The 16804-nt window shown below is 51.2% G+C and overlaps 1 protein-coding gene across 5 annotated transcripts in view; it reads left to right on the top strand.

Annotated features, from left to right (window-relative positions):
* SIPA1L3 (signal induced proliferation associated 1 like 3) overlaps nucleotides 1–16804 on the top strand; it is a 242337-nt gene that overhangs the window by 193146 nt on the left and 32387 nt on the right. For all 5 annotated transcript variants that reach the window (XM_019666285.1, XM_019666286.1, XM_019666282.1 and 2 more), the window contains 3 exons: nucleotides 3300–3427; nucleotides 8065–8183; nucleotides 10464–10891. In XM_019666285.1, the coding sequence (XP_019521830.1) occupies nucleotides 3300–3427; nucleotides 8065–8183; nucleotides 10464–10891 (675 nt within the window). The remainder of the gene's footprint in view (nucleotides 1–3299; nucleotides 3428–8064; nucleotides 8184–10463; nucleotides 10892–16804) is intronic.

The following is a 16804-nucleotide window of genomic DNA, read 5'->3' as shown; positions in this document are numbered from 1 at the left end:
AGTTCTTAACCATCGCGCCACTCGGCCGGCCCTGTTGCCTGCTGGTCTTAAAGTGACTGTTGGAGCTTCAGCCTTAAGGAAATGATGAGGTGGAGGCACCCACAGCCCACCTCCAGAGAGTTCCCGGAAGTCACATGCAGTACTTTTTTTTTTTTTAAGATTATATTGGGAAATTGGGGAAGGGAACAGTGTTGGAGAATTGTGGAAGGAGAACATTTTTCCAGGACCCATCAGCTCCAAGTCAAGTTGCTGTCCTTCAATCTTAGTTCTGGAGGACGCAAGCACAGTTCCAAGTTCCGTCGCCGCTTTTAATCTAGTTGCGGGACTACGCGCCCACCATCCCATGTGGGAGTTGAACCAGCAACCTTGTTAAGTGCACGTGCTCTAACCATCTGAGCCATTCAGCCGCCCATCGGCAGCTCGCGGCCGCTCAGCTCAAGGTGCCATGTTCAATCTTAGTTGCGGGGGAGGCACAGCCCTCCATCCCATGCAGGAATCAAACCAGCAATCTTGTTAAAAGCACGCGCTCTAACTGAATCATCCAGCCACCTGTTGGCAGCTCAGTGGCAACTCAGCTCAGGCGCAACTCCCTGGCCCATATGGGAATCGAACTGGCAACTCTGCTGCTCAGAGCTCACATTCTAACTCACTGAGCCACCTGGCCAGCCCCACATGCAGTACTTTTATCTCATTGGCCAGAACTGCAAGGGAGCCTGGGAAATGTAGTCTGTTAACTGATCACGCTGCTGCCCCAAATAATTTGAGATTCTGTTACCAGGGCAGAAGCAGAGAATAGATAGATACTGGGGAAGCCACCTGCAGCGTCTGCCACTCGTACCTTCTACTCACCCCTGGCTGATCCCAGCCACTGCTGACATTTTCCTTTGGTGCTCGTGATTTCATACAGACATTTTGAGAAAACAGAATAAACACATCCACACTTCAATTTCCAGCTGTGGTGGAACCACATTTTACCAGGCGGTTGGCTAGCTGCTAAGTCAGCCAGCAAGGTGAAGATGCTTTTGCTTTTTATTGTTTTCGCTCTGTCTTCCTTTCGTGGAGGCATTAGAGGTCAAGGTCTGGGAGGGCAGGGATAACATGTACTTTCTGGGCAGGCGAATAGAGTTGAGTTTTCAGAAAGTCCAGCACACCTCTGAAGCAGCCCGCCACTGCACTGGACACATTGAAGCCTAGGCGTCTGGAGTTGGTCTTTGCAGAGACAACCCTGGCTTCATGCCAGCAAGGTGATCCTGGAGAAGCCATTTAACTCCTCTTTTGGATGTTGAGAGGTCCCAGTTTATCACCCTCCCAAGTTACAGATATAGACACAAGCGGCCAAACGGGGGGATTGCAATATCAGCTTAATGAGTGGAGGCTCAGTAACTCCCCAGAGTACAGAGCCTCTATCAGTGGGGTGCTTCTGGCTGCGAGTAACCGAAACTCTGCTGGGTCAGACATTGTAGGAATTTGTTATCTCACAGAAAATGAGGCTCAGAGACAGGACAGGCTCTGGGGAGTCTTAATCCAGCATCTTGACAACATGATCGAGGGCCCAGTTCCTTCCGCCTCCTCTCCTCCACCCTCAGCAATGGCCTTCTCAGGCTGACAGTGAGAGGGCAGCAGTGGCTCGTGGTGCTCTGTGTGGGCCCAGCAACGCCTGGATGAAGAAGAGAGGCCATCTTTTCTCATCACCTCTCTTAAGAGCAAGAGACTTTTCCCAGAAGCCCCCTCAGCTAACTTCTCCCATTTCAATCAGGTTATTATACTAGATAACAAACACCTGAAAATCTCAGTGACTTCTATCAACAAAGGTTTATTTCGCACCCACACTGCAACTCCACTGTCAGTTGGCAGGGGACCTCTCAGGACCCAGGCTGCCCCAAACAGTCACCATCTCCAAATCACTTTCCTCACAACTCCATGACGAGAACTAGTCACGCAGCCCCACCCAGCCAATCTCAAGGGGCCAGGAAGTGCAGTCCTGCCACGTGCCTGCCAGGTGGAGAACCAGAAGTTTTTTGTGGGAGTCTTAATAACTCACACCCTCTTATATCTCATTAGCCAAAATTGTGTCATATGCCTGTCCCTGAACCAACCCCAGGTAGGAAGCAGGGTTTCTGCGATGAATGGGTCTGGTCTGAGATGGAATGGACGTTCGGAGGATTCACTCCAAGGCATAAAGAATGCCGCTGGGATGTAAGGCCCCAGGGAGCACCTTCTGCTGGCTCCTGTGTTAAATCTCAGCCCCTGCCTGTGGGTGTGCAGAGCCAGCCTCCAGGAGAAGCTATCTAGAAGATAACTTTGTTTCATCTGCTGCACACCCTATGAGGTAGAAAATGTCATTATCCCATTTTTCAGATGGGAAAACTGAAGCTCAAACCGATGAGTGCCTGCCCAACCAAGGACATGTAGCCAGTAAGGGATAGAACTGGGGTTTGAGCCCAGATCACCTCGTTTTGAAGCCTGAGCCCACAGCTTCTCCCCTGCAGTGCCTTCTTCCAACAGATAGACATACACAGTACTGGCTTATCAGCCAGTTGTCCCAACTCACCCTGTGTCGTGTCAGCCTCATGCCAAGTGCTGGGCACCCAGGATATCATTCAGTGCTGTAAGGAAGGGCCTACTGTGATCACCTCTTGACAACTAGGTAAACTGAGGCCCAGGGCTAGGTAGAGACTGTACCTGGCTGGGCCAGAGGCAGTGGTGAGGTTTGAACCCCAGCCTACTTGGCTGTACACATATTGCATTATCCTGCTCTTCTCCACTAGAGAGAAACGGAGCCAGAGACAGGCCTGGGAGTGGGGATGCTGCTGACAACAGCTCACCCCATCTCACAGCCAAGAAACAGGACCCCCAAAGAGCCTATGGGTAGGGCCATTGGCCTAAGTGGCTTCTGCCCCTCCTCCCTTGAGGACCCCGCCCCACCCTGCACCCCCTGCCACCACCAGCTCCTCGGCATGCTACTCTGGCAAGACTCATTCCTGACCCTCAGTTAATAGCACGTTTCCAACTTACTCATCGAGCCTCTCCTCCACTCGAAGCCTGCCTGGTATTAAAAACCCACTGCAGGGTCGGCCGAGTGGCTCAGTTGGTTAAGAGCTCGCTCAAGAGTGCAAGCTCTGAGCAACAGGGCTGCCCATTCGGTTCCCGGCCCAAGCTAAGCGGCCACTGAGCTTCCAACAGGTGGCAGGATGGCTCAGCTAAAAAAAAAAACACACTGCAGAGCGAGTCTCAGGTTCAGGTGGTTTTTGACACACCAACCCTTCACCGTGTACTTGCCTCCTCTCGCCCCCCTGCAGGTATGCGGCTGCCCCACACCCACTGCTGTCTTTTGATCCCCACTTTGGCCACGATGGGACATCCAGCGGCGACTCTTCCTCAGGTGGCCTGACCAGCCAGGAGAGCACCATGGAGCGCCAGAAGCCAGGTAGGGCCCCCCCCAGGCCAGCTGTGCCCACCCACCTCACCCTGCAAGACCTCTCCTTACAGTTTGACAGGTGACACCCCTCCTCCTGGCAGATGGATGAAACACAAAGGAAAGCTGTAAGGGCCACACATAAGATTAGAGAGGTCACCCAGGAGAGTAGCAGGGACCAGTGAGCTGGATCCTTCTCCATCCAGACAGGGCATCGGCAGATGGTGTCTGCCAACACTGTCAGTCAGAATTCAGAGTACAGAGGTGTGACATGGAGGTGGCGACAGCCGGGGGAAAGAGTTGAAAAGGACCAAAAGTGGTGCTCTCAGGGGAGCAGAACCTGCTGTGTTCTGAGGCTTTTCTTTACACAGACCCTCCTGTATTATTTTTTTACTGTTACACATGTACAGCACATGCTGAGAAAAGAGCCCAAATCATGTGTCCAGCGTGATAACAATATTACAAAGTAAACATGTCATATTCCACACTTGGGGCAAGAGACAGAATATAGCCAGCCTCCGAAAGCCACCAGGCACTTCCCAGTCAGTACCTCCACAGGCTACCCGTCCTGCTTCTCACAACCAAACTTCATTTTCCTTTGGTTTTGAATTTCATGTGTACAGAATATAGACTCATGCTGGATGTGTGTGTGTGTGTGTGTATGTGTGTGTGTGTGTGTGTGTGTGTGTGTTTGGCTTCTGTGATTCAGTATTACATTGGTGACAGTTGGCCATGTGATTATATGTAACAGCGCAATTTCTGAGTAGTATTTCATTGTATGAATGACCCACGATTGATTACTGCATTCTAGTGTGGATGGACGTTTGAGTGGCTTCCAGTTTGGAGCTGCTTAGACTAGTACAGCTAGGACTGTTCTTGTGTCTGTGTTTTGATGACACGGGCTCACATATCTACATATCTGCGGGGTTAACCTAGGAGTGAAATTGCTGGGTCATATGTTTAACTTGTTTAAGAAACTACCAAACCTTTTCCCAAAGTGACAAACCATTTCACACGCCCACCAGTGACATCTGAGAGTTGTAGTGGCTCTATGTTGTCACCAACCTTTTCATTTCAGCCATGTGGTGGTAGCACATTGTGATTTTAACTTGCATTTTTCTGGTGCCCGATGACACTGAGCATCTTCTCATCTGTTTATTCTCCGGTATAGAATGATTATCGTGGGCACATACACTTAGATGAATATTTTAAACATAATTTCACATAACAAACCTGTAGCCCCTTTGAAGTCTGAGAACCATCAAATGAATGGGTGGGTCCTAAAGAAATAAAATCAATTAAATGTCAGGCAGCATTGACCTTGGAGGGGGAAGAGATGGAGATACCCACTTAGGGAATGTTTCAGAATTTCCAGGGTGCTCGAGGAATGACCATGCCGGCATGTCACCAGCTCCCCCCGGGCACTTTGGGGTAGGGAAGAGGTTGCATGCCCAGGACTAGCGGCCTAGAGAAGTCCTTGGCACCCCAGCCCCATGGTTCCCTATCCAGGGAAAATGGTTGGACTTCAGACAAGCAGGTCGCCCTCCCTACCTGCTCTCCCTCTCCTGCAGACACGCTCAGTCCTGCCTGTCCCTGCCTCCAAGTGTGTGGTCTTTGCTCCAAGACAGATTTGCTTCTTTTTTTCTCCACCCAGTTCAGAAAAAAAGAATAGTGTTGCTTGGTGATTTCATTACACCAAAGTATAAAATGGGGAGAAAATTTTTCCAGCGTTCACTATGGGCCCCAAATAAGGTGACACAGAAACTCACCATTGTCCTTCCCTTCTTCTGTCTTCTGTCCCTTAGAGTTTCGTTCCCCTCTCACTCCCTTGGGACCTTGTCATAAGGTGACTGACACCCCATCCCTTCCTCCTCCCACCCCCACACAAATCAGGGCAATCATCACCAAGCCTAGACTGTATTCAAGGCCCAGGAAAAAGGTAGTTCAGGGTAGAGGGACTCAGGCACCACGACACACATGGGGCTTTGCCCAGCCCTGATTCAGATGACGATAATCATAGTAACAGCATCACGGTTTTGTGTACTTGTTGTGTGCCCAGCACTGTACTGGGCACCCCACGTTCCCTCCAATTTTATCACCTCAGGAGCACAACAGAGTGGGTGCTTTTTACTGCCCCGTTTTAGAAATGAGGAAGATGAGGCATAGAAAGGTTCTCACTTGTCTGCAGCCCCTGCTGGTAAATGGCATCATTGAGATTTGAACCAAAGCTTGTTGGGTTCTGGAATCCCTCCTTAAACCTCCCTGCCCACAGACACCACCCACAGAGTGTGGGCATTTCTCAAGCCTCAGGGCACCCAGGTTGGGAAGGTGTCCCCAGGGTCACAGCTGCCCTGAGTCTCTGCCTGGCGATAGTTTCAGCATGTCTCTCACACGCCCAGCATGTCAAGGATAAAGCAGGAGAGCCAGAAGGTCACTGGGGGGCCGGCCCAGAGGTCCAGTGAAGGGCCCAGGATCAGGACCTGCCAAGGGCAGAGCCAGAGACACTGGGGCAGCCGGCAGGAGAGGAACCTCGCCTTTCACTCACGATATACCAGGCTGTGTGCCAAACAGACACTTCCCTTGCCTGCTTGGAGCTGATGGCCTAGGGGGGAAGACAGACGGTGGACAGGGCACACAGTGATAAGTGGTCATCAGTGATGCTACGTATCAGGTGGGAGCTAACACAGCACTGATCTCTGAGGATCTCTGAGCAAATCACATTTCAAGCAAGGCTGAAAGAGTGCAGAGGAGCCAGCTGTGAGGAGGACATTCCAGAGACAGGGAACAGCTAGTCAAAGACCCTGAGGTAGCAGTGAGTCTGGTGTTGGAGGAACAGTAGGAGGCCTGTGTGCCTGGAGAGCTGGTGGGGGGCGGGGGCGGTGAGGCCAGGGGCGGTGAGGCCAGGGAGGTGACAGGGACAGAACATGTGGTGAGGACTTTGTCCTTTGCTCGGAGTGGATGGGAGCCACTGGGCTCGGTTACGGAGATGGGATGGGATCTGACTCAGGTGCTTACAGGGTCCCTCTTGCTATAGATTCTTGCCAGGTGGGGACAGTGGAGGGGGAGAGATGGGTGGGTTCTAGATATGGTCATTTGAAAGTAGGGTTGACAGAATTTTCTGATGCCTCGATGTGGGTGAAAAGAGAGGAGTCAAAGATGATACTAGGTTTTTGGCCAGAGCAGCTGAGAGGATGGAGCGGCCACTAACTAAGCAGGAAAGACTGAGAGAGGCAGGTTTAGGGGAAGATAAGGAGTTGGCTTTGGCCGTCTTCAGTGGGAGGTGCCCAGCAGACACCCAGTAGATGTGTTGTGAGACAGCTGTATATACATGTCTGAAGTCAGGGGAGAGGTCCAGAATCAGAAATGCGTGCATCATCAGGCCATAGGTGGTAGTTAAGGCTGGATGTGAAGGCCACAGGCTTGGCTCTCTGTAGAAATGTGGTTTCCCAGCATGGGCTGGCCGCCACCCAGGGGACTAGCACCTCCTGGGTGCACAGGATGCTCCAAAGAGGAAAACTGTCTCCAGAGGTAGATTAGGTGACAAAGTGGCCAGCCTCTGTGCTCTCTCATATCTGTGGTTCCAAAGTGAAAGCCACATGGGCTGTGACACCTTCTACTGTGCCAGCCAGCTGCTCTCTGTAGTGCCGCTGAGTGCCCTGCCTACCCTGCCAGGTCTGCTTTTCCTGAGCATATATAAGATTGATAGATATTAACTAGCCTTCCATTGGTGGTGGGGTGTTTTCTTTTGTTTTGTTTTGTTGTTTTGTTTGAAGGTCAGATGCTCAGTTCAGGTTCATTGACTTTGGGAGTTTAGACTAATTTCCACCCACACCAGCCTTCACAATTTTAAAAAACCTGTTTTCACATTTGAACCAGCAATTCCACTTACAGAATTCAGTCCCAGACCCAATCCCACACTTGCTCAAAGTTGTGTGTTGAGAGAAGGCCACAAAAACATTGTTACAAAGAAAAATTGAAAATAACCTAAATGTCCATCGATAGAAAACTGGTTAAATACTTGATGTCCATTCACATGATGGGATACTGTACAGCTGTTAAAAATAAGATAGCTTCATGTTCAGTTATGCGAAGATGTATGAGTATTATGAAGAGACACAGCAAAAGCAAGTGTAAGTATATTGTAAAGTGAAAATTAACTTTAGGACAGTGTTTATTATTATTCCATTTTTATTTGACAAAAAAAGTGTGTATATTTAACCAACAGAGGATTGCTAGTTGCATATATAAAGATCCCTATACACCAATAAGGTAAAATACAGCCAATCTTATGGAAAACTTGGTGAAGAATACAAACAAGTAATTTACAAAATAAGAAATCCAAATGGCCAGTAAAGATGACAATGTGCTCCACCTCCTTTGGGGATGACAATGGAGGATTGTTGTAAGGCTTTGGTGAGTTAACCCATGGAGAGCACTAGAATGGGGCCTGGCATAGAGTAAGTGCTTAGTACATAATTCTGTTACTGAGTGCTCTTAAACCCCCAAGACATAAGTTGATGGGGTCATGGCCCTGTGTGAGCTGTGCAGACAATCCATCAAACCAGATTTTAGAGCTAGATTCTTTGGGTGGACTTGGGCCAGGGCCTGAGTCACCTCTAACTGCTGGCGTGTCTCCTGTCTTCCTGCAGAGCCGTTGTGGCATGTGCCCGCCCAGGCCCGGCTCTCAGCCCTGGCAGGAAGCAGCGGGAGCAAGCACGCCTCCAGGCAGGACGCGGCGGGCAAAGATTCCCCCAACAGGCATTCCAAAGTGAGTCTGGGCCCCACCTGGGGAGTCAAGGCTGTAGGAGTTGGCTGCCTGGCTTGCAGGGACTACTGTGGGGGTGGAGGGTGGGGGGTCAGGGGGATGGCAGCTTGACCTGCCTGGTGTGGCCGTGGGCCTCTGAATGCCACACATGAGCACCTTTGCCTCCTTCCACTGGAGCAGAGGCGCTAAATGCTGGAGTTAGAACCAGCCAGGTGCCCATCCTGGCTCTAGCCCTCACTAACCATGTCATCTAGAACTAACCCCTTCACCTCCTCAAGCCACAGTTTCCTCGTTACTTCATCGGTCATGGTAGGTGTCTTCAGCAACTCAGGCTGCTGTAACAAAAATACCGTAGACTGGGTAGCTTATATACAGCAGAAATTTATTCCTCACAGTTCTATAAGCTGGGAAGTCCAAGATTAAGGTACAGGCAGATTCTGTGTCTGGTTAGGGCCAACTTCCTGGTTTATAGACAGCTGACTCAACTCGTGGTGGAAATGGCAGGGGAGTTATCTGGGGTTTCTTTTATAAGAGCCTAAATATACATATAATCCTATTCACGAGGTATATATAAACAGGTAAATATATATGAGGATTATAAAATCCTATTCATGAGGGTTTTACCCTCATGACCTAATCACCTCCCAAAGGCCTGACCTAATACCATTACACTGGGGATTAGGATTCAACATATGAAGTTTGGGGGAACACAAACATTCAGTCTGTGACAGTAGGTTAACTGCTATAACAGTCCCCAATCTCAGTGACCTCACACAATAGGAGTTTATTTCCTTACATAACAATTCAATGCAAATATTCGGTGAGCAGCTTTCCACATGGTGCTTCAGGAGCCCACACTCCCTCCCTCTTGTGGCTCCACAAGGCCTCTGAGGTCTCTGCTGGGTCCCTGTCTCCTTCCAGCAGATGGGGGTGGGAGGGAGAGAGGTTCAGGTGGGAAGTTTTTGTAACCCAGGCCTGGAAATAGCATAAATCACTTCCACTTACTGCATTGACCAGGACTCCATCACATGACTATACCTCACCACAAAGGAAGCTGGGAAATGTAGTCTGGTGTGCCCAGGAAGAGGAGATAGTTTTGGTGAGCACTTGGCAGTCTGTTCCCATCCATTCATTCAGTGTGTGTTTGATGAGCATTTAGAGTGTGCCAAGCATTGGGGCCACAGGGATGAAGAGAACAGCCTAGCTCCTGTGCTCACAAAGCTGACGTGCCAGTGGGGGCAACAAGCAATAAGCAGATAAACAAATACATCATGTAACTCTAAGAACTGATCCTTTCTGGGAAAGGAAAACAAAGCACAGTTAACGGAAAAGAGAGTGTCAGGCACTGCTGATTTAGGATGAAGTGGTTAGAGAAGGACTTTGAAGAGGTGACCTTTAAGCCAAAACCGTGGGTGAAGTAAGGGGTGACCCATGAAAATATCTGGGGGAAGAGCATTGCAGCCAGAGGGAACAGCAAGTGCAAAGGCCCTAAAGTGGGAGTATGCTGGGCATGCTAAGAAAGCAGCAAGGAGGCCCATGTGGCTGGAGCAGAGTGATCAAGAGGGCAGGGGAGATGAAGTTAGGGACCAAAACACAGGACCAGATCACGCAGGGCCTCAGGGCTATGGTGAGGACTCTTGCTTTTCCCCTGAGTGAGGTGGAGGCACGGGAGGGTTCTAAGCAGGGAAGGGATATGAACTGACACAGGTGTTCACAGCCACCTTCTGGCTGCATATAGGGAACAAACTGGAGTTGAAGGGTCGTGGGAGGCTGCCACCATGGTCCAGTGGAAAGCAGTGGTGGATGGGGCCACGGAAGGAGGATAGGTGAGGGGTTCTGGATCTGTTTTGAAGATGCTGGCAACAGTATTTGCTGTTGGACTGGACATGGTGTGAGAGCAAAGGCAGGCTCTAGGATGACTCCAAGACTCTTGCGTGGGACAGCTAAAAAGATGGAGGAGCCATTAAAACAGGGAGAGGCAGACTCAGGAGGGAAGGCCCAGAGCTGAGTTTTAGACGCGCTGAGCTTGAGCTATGGGCTCACGATACATACATAATGTCATTTATCCCTCCGAGCAACCCCATGAGGCAGGATTATTAACCCCATTTTATAGGTGTGGAAACTGAGACACTTGCCCAAGGTCACATGGCCAATAAGATAGAGGGCCAGAGTTGTAAGCTGTCTGGCTCCAGGGGTCACACTCAGGCAGAGGGATGAACCCAGGAAGGGGAAGCTATCCCCTGCCCTGGGGTCTAGGGATAACACACTTCCCTTGCCTTCCAGGGGGAGCCTCAGTACTCCAGTCACTCCAGCAGCAATACCCTCTCCAGCAACGCATCCAGCAGCCACAGCGACGATCGCTGGTTCGACCCCCTGGACCCTCTGGAGCCAGAGCAAGACCCCCTCTCCAAGGGTGGCTCCAGTGACAGCGGCATTGACACCACCCTCTACACCTCCAGCCCCAGCTGCATGTCGCTGGCCAAGGCACCTCAGCCAGCCAAGCCACACAAGCCCCCAGGAACTATTGGCCTTTGTGGGGGCGGGCGCGAGGCTGCCGGACGGTCCCACCATGCAGACAGGTGGCGGGAGATCTCACCCGCCTTTGCGGCTGCTCGCCAGAGCAAGGGCTACCGACAGAAGCTGTACAACTCGGGCTCCAGCACCCCCACAGGGCTGGCGGGCGGCAGCCGTGACCCACCAGGGCAGCCCAGGTAAGGCACTGCTCCTCACCCATCAGGAAGTCCTGATCCCCTTCTACTTCCCCCACATTCTTGATGGCAGAGTCCCCTCCCTGGAAACATGCTCACAGATGTATGAGCTTGCACACTCTAGTTTATTCACAGAATTAGGAGGCTCATCAGCACCCCCTGCTGCCCATCCCTCAGCCTTCAAGGACCCAGTAGAGAGGGAAAAACCCCTGACTGTCTCATTGTCTCTGGCTCACTCTGACCCTTGGTCTCTCCTCCCTCTGCTGAGACCAGTGGTTTCTATGCTTTCTGGGGTCACAGACTGTATCTGCTAGGAGTGCATTTAGCTGGAGGTAATGGAAACCTGACCCACAGTGGCTTAAACAAATAAAGGCTTAGCAGTCCCCTGATGGGAGACCCGGAGAGAGCAGGGCCAGGCTGGTGCAGCAGCTCAGGGAAGGCCTCAAGGCCTGGCTCCCTGTGTCTTCCTGCTCCACCATTCTTATTATACTGGCTGCGATTTCCTGGTCTCTAAATGGCTGTGGTGCCCCTGGAGGGCGTGGGAGGGGTGGGGGGTGGGCAGAGAACAGAGAAAAGATTGCAGCGTGTATCCAGTTCCCTTTCTATGGAGAAAGTAAAAGCTTTCCCAGAAACCCCTTCAGCAAGCAGTGTCACGTGACAGTCCCAGCTACAAGGAAGTCTGAGACATCCCAGTTTAGCCTTCCAGCCAACATTGTAAAGGGCAGTGAGTGGTCCCCAGACAGTCCCCTGGAGGGGACTGTTCAACACAGAAGCTGGTTCCCATTCAGAGTTTCTTTTTTTTTACATCTCCAAAAAAGCAATCTTTATTATTTTACATTAATATTTCAAAAGTTAAAGAGTTTCTGATGCAGTAGGTCAGGATGGGGCCTAAGACTATGCAATTTTCAAAAGCTCCCAGTAGATGCTGATGCTGCAGGTCCCGGGACCACACTTTGAGGGTCCCTGGTAGAGAGGCAGGCAGGGGAGTAAGTGCGGAAGAACAGACATTGACGAACCAACAACCTAGAGTCTGGATCACACACTTTGAGAATCTTATGAAAGCCATGAACCACGTCCCAGAAAAATGCGGAGGCCGAAAAATCAGTCTGCAGTCACAGGGCTCAGCCGGGTTCATGGGCCACCTCAGAGGTCTGCGACCCTAGGCAAGGATTACTGAGCTTCCATTCCGAGGGCGGACCTCTAAGGCCACACAGCCTCCCTCCCTTCCCTGACTGCACCTGAACAGGGCCAGCCTGGGTTCAGGACCCCCGTCTGGGGGCCTCACCTCCTTTGGCTCCTGACGCTTTCGCCAGTGTCAGACCCAGGCGTGGCCTTAGACCTCCCTGCTACAGCCCGCAGTGCACTTGTGTGTATGTCTATACAGAAATACCCATGTTATAAACAGTGAAGCACAGATTTCCCAAACAATACTTAGCCTGACTGTGCGAAGCACTTGGATCTAGTCTCATCTGTTTAAAATGTTGGAATGCTGCTTGACACTTCCTGAAATGATGTCATGATTCAGCAGTGGTTCTGTGGCAGATTTGGAAAGCACTGTATTTGAGAGTGCCCGTACGTCAGTGCTTTCCCTCGCCATGGTCCACAGACCTCCTGAGTGGCACCCAGGAGAAAGGTGAGGTGGGGAGAGAGAGCGGGTCCCCGTGAGCTAGGCCTCCGTCTCAGCCTGCCTCCCTAGACAGATAGTTCTTAATCGTTGGAACCCATGAACTCTTCATTTATTTACCCATTCACTTCACCCACAAATATTTCTTGGGGATTTGTTATGTCACAGACACTGCTGGGAGCTGAGGAGAAATAATGAGAACATTCAGACGAGGCCCCCAGCCCTTACCTCAGCCCACCAACGCTGAGGTAGACAGACGGGAAGCAGGTCATCACTTGAGACAAACGTCAGAATGCCACCAGGGGCCCAGTTCTCGGCTGTGGTGGCCCCTATGCCGGGCACAGGCCCATGTTAGTGAACCCGAGGAACTTCAGGGTTGTGAAATCTGTGACATAGAGGCAGCAGCACCGGGGTGGGTATAAAATTACCCTATGCCTGAGAGAAGGATTTGCTGAACCCAGAAAAGAAGGCAATAAAATGGGAGAGGACTGTGCTACAAAAGCAGGCCCTGTGGTTGGGAGCTTTAATTTGCATACAGACAATTGATGCTAATTGCAAATCATTCTTATCTACTCATTAAAGCTGCTTCCCGAAGTTTTCTCCTAGGCAACCAGGCTCTAGTGTGGAACAGCATTTCCCAAAATGGGGTGCTCGAGGGTGATTTGGGTGGTAGGGGAGGAAAATGTTGTATTTTAAATGGATATATGTTTGCTTTAATGAGTATTCAGAAAAGTGTTACCACTCATCCCCTGATTTTACAGATATTGCCTTGGACAAGGTTAGGAAAATTAAATGAGTTGATTTAAAGAAACATCCTTCATAGTAGATGAGAGTATGGGCTCCAGAGTCAGCCCACCAGAGTTCAAGCCCTCCCTCTGCCTTGTCTTGGCTCTGTAGCCTTGGGCAAATGACTGAACCTGTCTGGGCCTCAATTTCCTGGTCTGTAAAGTAAGGGGTAAATCACATAACTACCGCATAGGGATGTGGTGAAGATTAAATGAGCGAATGTTTGTAGAGCCCTTGGAACAGTACCTGGCAGTGGACCTCAAGCCTGGCTGTCGTTAGAGTCACAGGGGATGTTATAAAAAAGATGAGGTCTGCTTCAAACTAACTAAATCAGAATGTCTCTCCTGGGTCAAGCCTGTTACAGGCAGCGTGGGGACACCATATGACTGAGACAGCCCCAGTCTTCTCAAGACTCAAAGTCCAATGGGGGAAGCAGACTCATCCCCAAACAGTGCCGGCCAGAGTGGTCAGAGCCCGGGTGGAGAAAGCACCTGGGATGTGGGAGCCCAAAGAAGGGTCCTGACGCAGGTGCAGGAGGGGTTTTCCTGAATATAAGACGCTAAGCTAACCAGGGAACCAGGAGGGCAGAGTGTTCTAGACAGAAGATGTGCAGGACCCACTGTGGTCTCACTCCTCCGGTCCTCCCACCATCTTTCCATCTCATTGGGCACAAGGTCCTAGGCTGCCCCTGAACACCTGTGCTCAAGAGGCCCACATGTGCCTCTGCCTGCCTCTGGCCACACTGCCCCTTGCTCCGGGCAGTCTGCAGCAGCCCATTCCCTTGGGCCAAGCTGGAGTGACAGCCTGCTGCCCACCTGCAGCTCCCCAGGGGCCGCCCTTGTCTCTACTTCCACAGCACTTTGTAGTGTAGCACCTGTGTTTATTCATACAGTGAGCACCTACTGTGTGCCTGGCCCTCTGCTGAGCAATGCGGGCAGACAGTGCCCAGGCTATCTTGCTACTAACAGGGTACAAAAGGAGACAGCGAGCAAATACTTACAAAGTAATGTTTGAATTATGCTAAGGGAAAGCCTGCAGCGGAGACCCACTGGGATCTGAGAGTGGATATGGTGTAGGGCCAGAGGGGGTGTCTAATCTAGCCAGGCAGACAGGAATAATTTCCCTAAGGAGGGGTTATTTCTGCCAAGGATGAGAGGAATAAGGAGGAGGGAGCAGATAAAGTGGTTTCTGGGGGGCTGATGGTATATTCTTTTTTTTTTTTTTAGTTAGGGAATTGGGGGAGGAGAACAGTGTTGGGGAATTGGGGAGGGGGAATCAACCAAGTTGTCGTTCTTCAATCTTCGTTGTGGAGGGCACCAGTTGCCATCTGGCTGCCCATTCGCAGCTCGTGGCCTCTAAGCTCAAGGTGCTTTGTTCAATCTTAGTTGTGGGAGGGTGTAGCCACCATCCCATGCAGGAGTCAAACCAGCAGCCTTGTTGTTAGGAGCGCACACTCTATCCACTGAGCCATCTGGGTGGCAGCTCAGCTCAAGGTGCCGAGTTCGGTCTTAGTTGCTTGTGGGCATAGCCACCATCCCATGTGGGAGTCGAACCGGTAGCCTTGTTGTTAAAAGCGCACACTCTATCCACTGAGCCATCTGGGTGGCAGCTCAGCTCAAGGTGCCAAGTTCAGTCTTAGTTGCAGGTGGGCATAGCCCACCATCGAACAGGCAGTCTTGTTGTTAGAAGCACATACTCTTATCAGCTGAGCCATCCTGCCACCTGTTGGCAGCTCAGCGGCAGCTCAGCTTGGGCGCAACATCACTGGCCCATGTGGGACTCGAACCAGCGACCCTGTTGCTCAGAGGTCGCGCTCTTAAGCTAACTCTTTTTTTTTTCTTTTTTTTAAGATTTTTATTGGGGAATTGGGGGGATGGGAACAGCGTTGGGGAATTGGGGAAAGGGGAACAGACAAGTTGCTGTCGCCCTGCTCCTCAATCTAGTTGTGGAGGTCGCCGCCCCACTGGGCCAAGTTGGCACCATCACTGCGCTCCCCCCTGGCGAGGCAGATCAGTCGCCGGCCTCTGGACGGCCGCTCACTGCGGCCGCTGGCTACATACGGTAGCCCATGGCAACCCACTGCCACAGGGAGTGCAGCCTACGCCGTCGCCGTCGACCCACGGCAGCCCAGCTCCGTTGAGCCGTCGCTCAGCATCCCAGCTGCGGAGGGCAGCGTCACCAGCCCTCATATGTGGGATCCGAACCGGGGCCCTCCGGCATCCCAAGCGAGCTCTCAACCATCGCGCCACTCGGCCGGCCCAAGCTAACTCTTAACTAACTGAGCCACTTGGCTGGCCTGCTGATGGTATATTCTTGACCTGGGATGCAGTTATAGGGGATTTGCTTGGTAACTGTTTGTTAAATTGTGCATATATATTTTATCCACTTTGCTGTATGTGGGCAATTTTTAAAAAAAGAAAAATTTTAGGGCTGGCCAAGTGGCTCAGTTGGTTAAGAGCTCGCTTAAGAGTGCGAGTTCTGAGCAACAGGGTTGCTGGTTTGATTCCCAGCCCGAGCTGAGCTGCCAACAGGTGGCAGGATGGCTCAGCTAAAAAAAAAAAAAAAAGAAAGATTTTGCATGGAGAGGGTGTCCCTATGAGAGGGAGTAGCATGTGCAAAGGTCCTAAGGTGAGGAGGAGGGTGGCTGCCGACAGGTCACTGAACACAGGCCCTGTGGCTCAAGTGTAGAAGTTAAGGGGCAGCTGATGGGAGGTCAGCAGGGGCCAGACCATGCAAGGCCCTGTTAGCCATGTTATAGAGTTTGGATTTGATCTAAGAGCTGTAGTGCTGGCAGATTTATGTTTTGAAAGATGGTGCTGGGGGCGAGAGTGGAGGTGAAGTCTCAGGGGTGGGGCTGAGGCCAAGATGTTAGTGAGAAGAAAGGGGGCTGGGATGGAAGGACAGAGCAACAAAGGATGCCTCGGCAAGTGGCATTGCCAGGACATACGGAGGGAGACAGACACAGGTCCAGGACAGTGCCAGCGAGCTGTGTAAGAGTTGGGGCAGACCGCTGAGTGTCAGGAGGCTGCTGCAAACGGGGAACATTGAGATTCTTGAGAGAAGAGGAGATCAGTTGGTTAAGAGCTCGCTCAAGAGTTTGAGCTCTGAGCAACAGTGGTTCGAGTCCAGCCCGAGCTGAGCAGCCGCCGAGCTGCCAACAGGTAGCAGGATGGCTCAGCTAAAAAAAAAATTTTTTTTAAAAATTAAAAAAAAAAAAAAAGAGATAAGAGGAGAGCAGGGCTGGGCAGGCCTGACCACCAGAGCACCCACTGTGCCAGGCAGTGTTCCCAACATGGTGATACAGCAGGGAATGAAGTCGAGTCCCTCCGTTATGGAGCTGACAGTCTCCTGGAAAGAGAGCGAGGCAGACAGACAGACAACTGAACAACTATGAAATACAAGTATTAACATGCCAGGTGGCGATAAGGTCTGGGGAGAAAAACACTCTGGGGAAAATGGATTATTTCCGGGGCAGAAGGGAATGAATTTGCCGGCAAAATTTGAGG

The sequence above is a fragment of the Hipposideros armiger genome, unplaced genomic scaffold, assembly GCF_001890085.2.
Source record: "Hipposideros armiger isolate ML-2016 unplaced genomic scaffold, ASM189008v1 scaffold_466, whole genome shotgun sequence".
In the NCBI taxonomy this organism is placed as follows: Eukaryota; Metazoa; Chordata; class Mammalia; order Chiroptera; family Hipposideridae; genus Hipposideros; species Hipposideros armiger.
The sequence above is the reverse complement of the archived record's forward strand: the minus strand, read 5'-3'. Positions and strand labels throughout refer to the sequence as shown.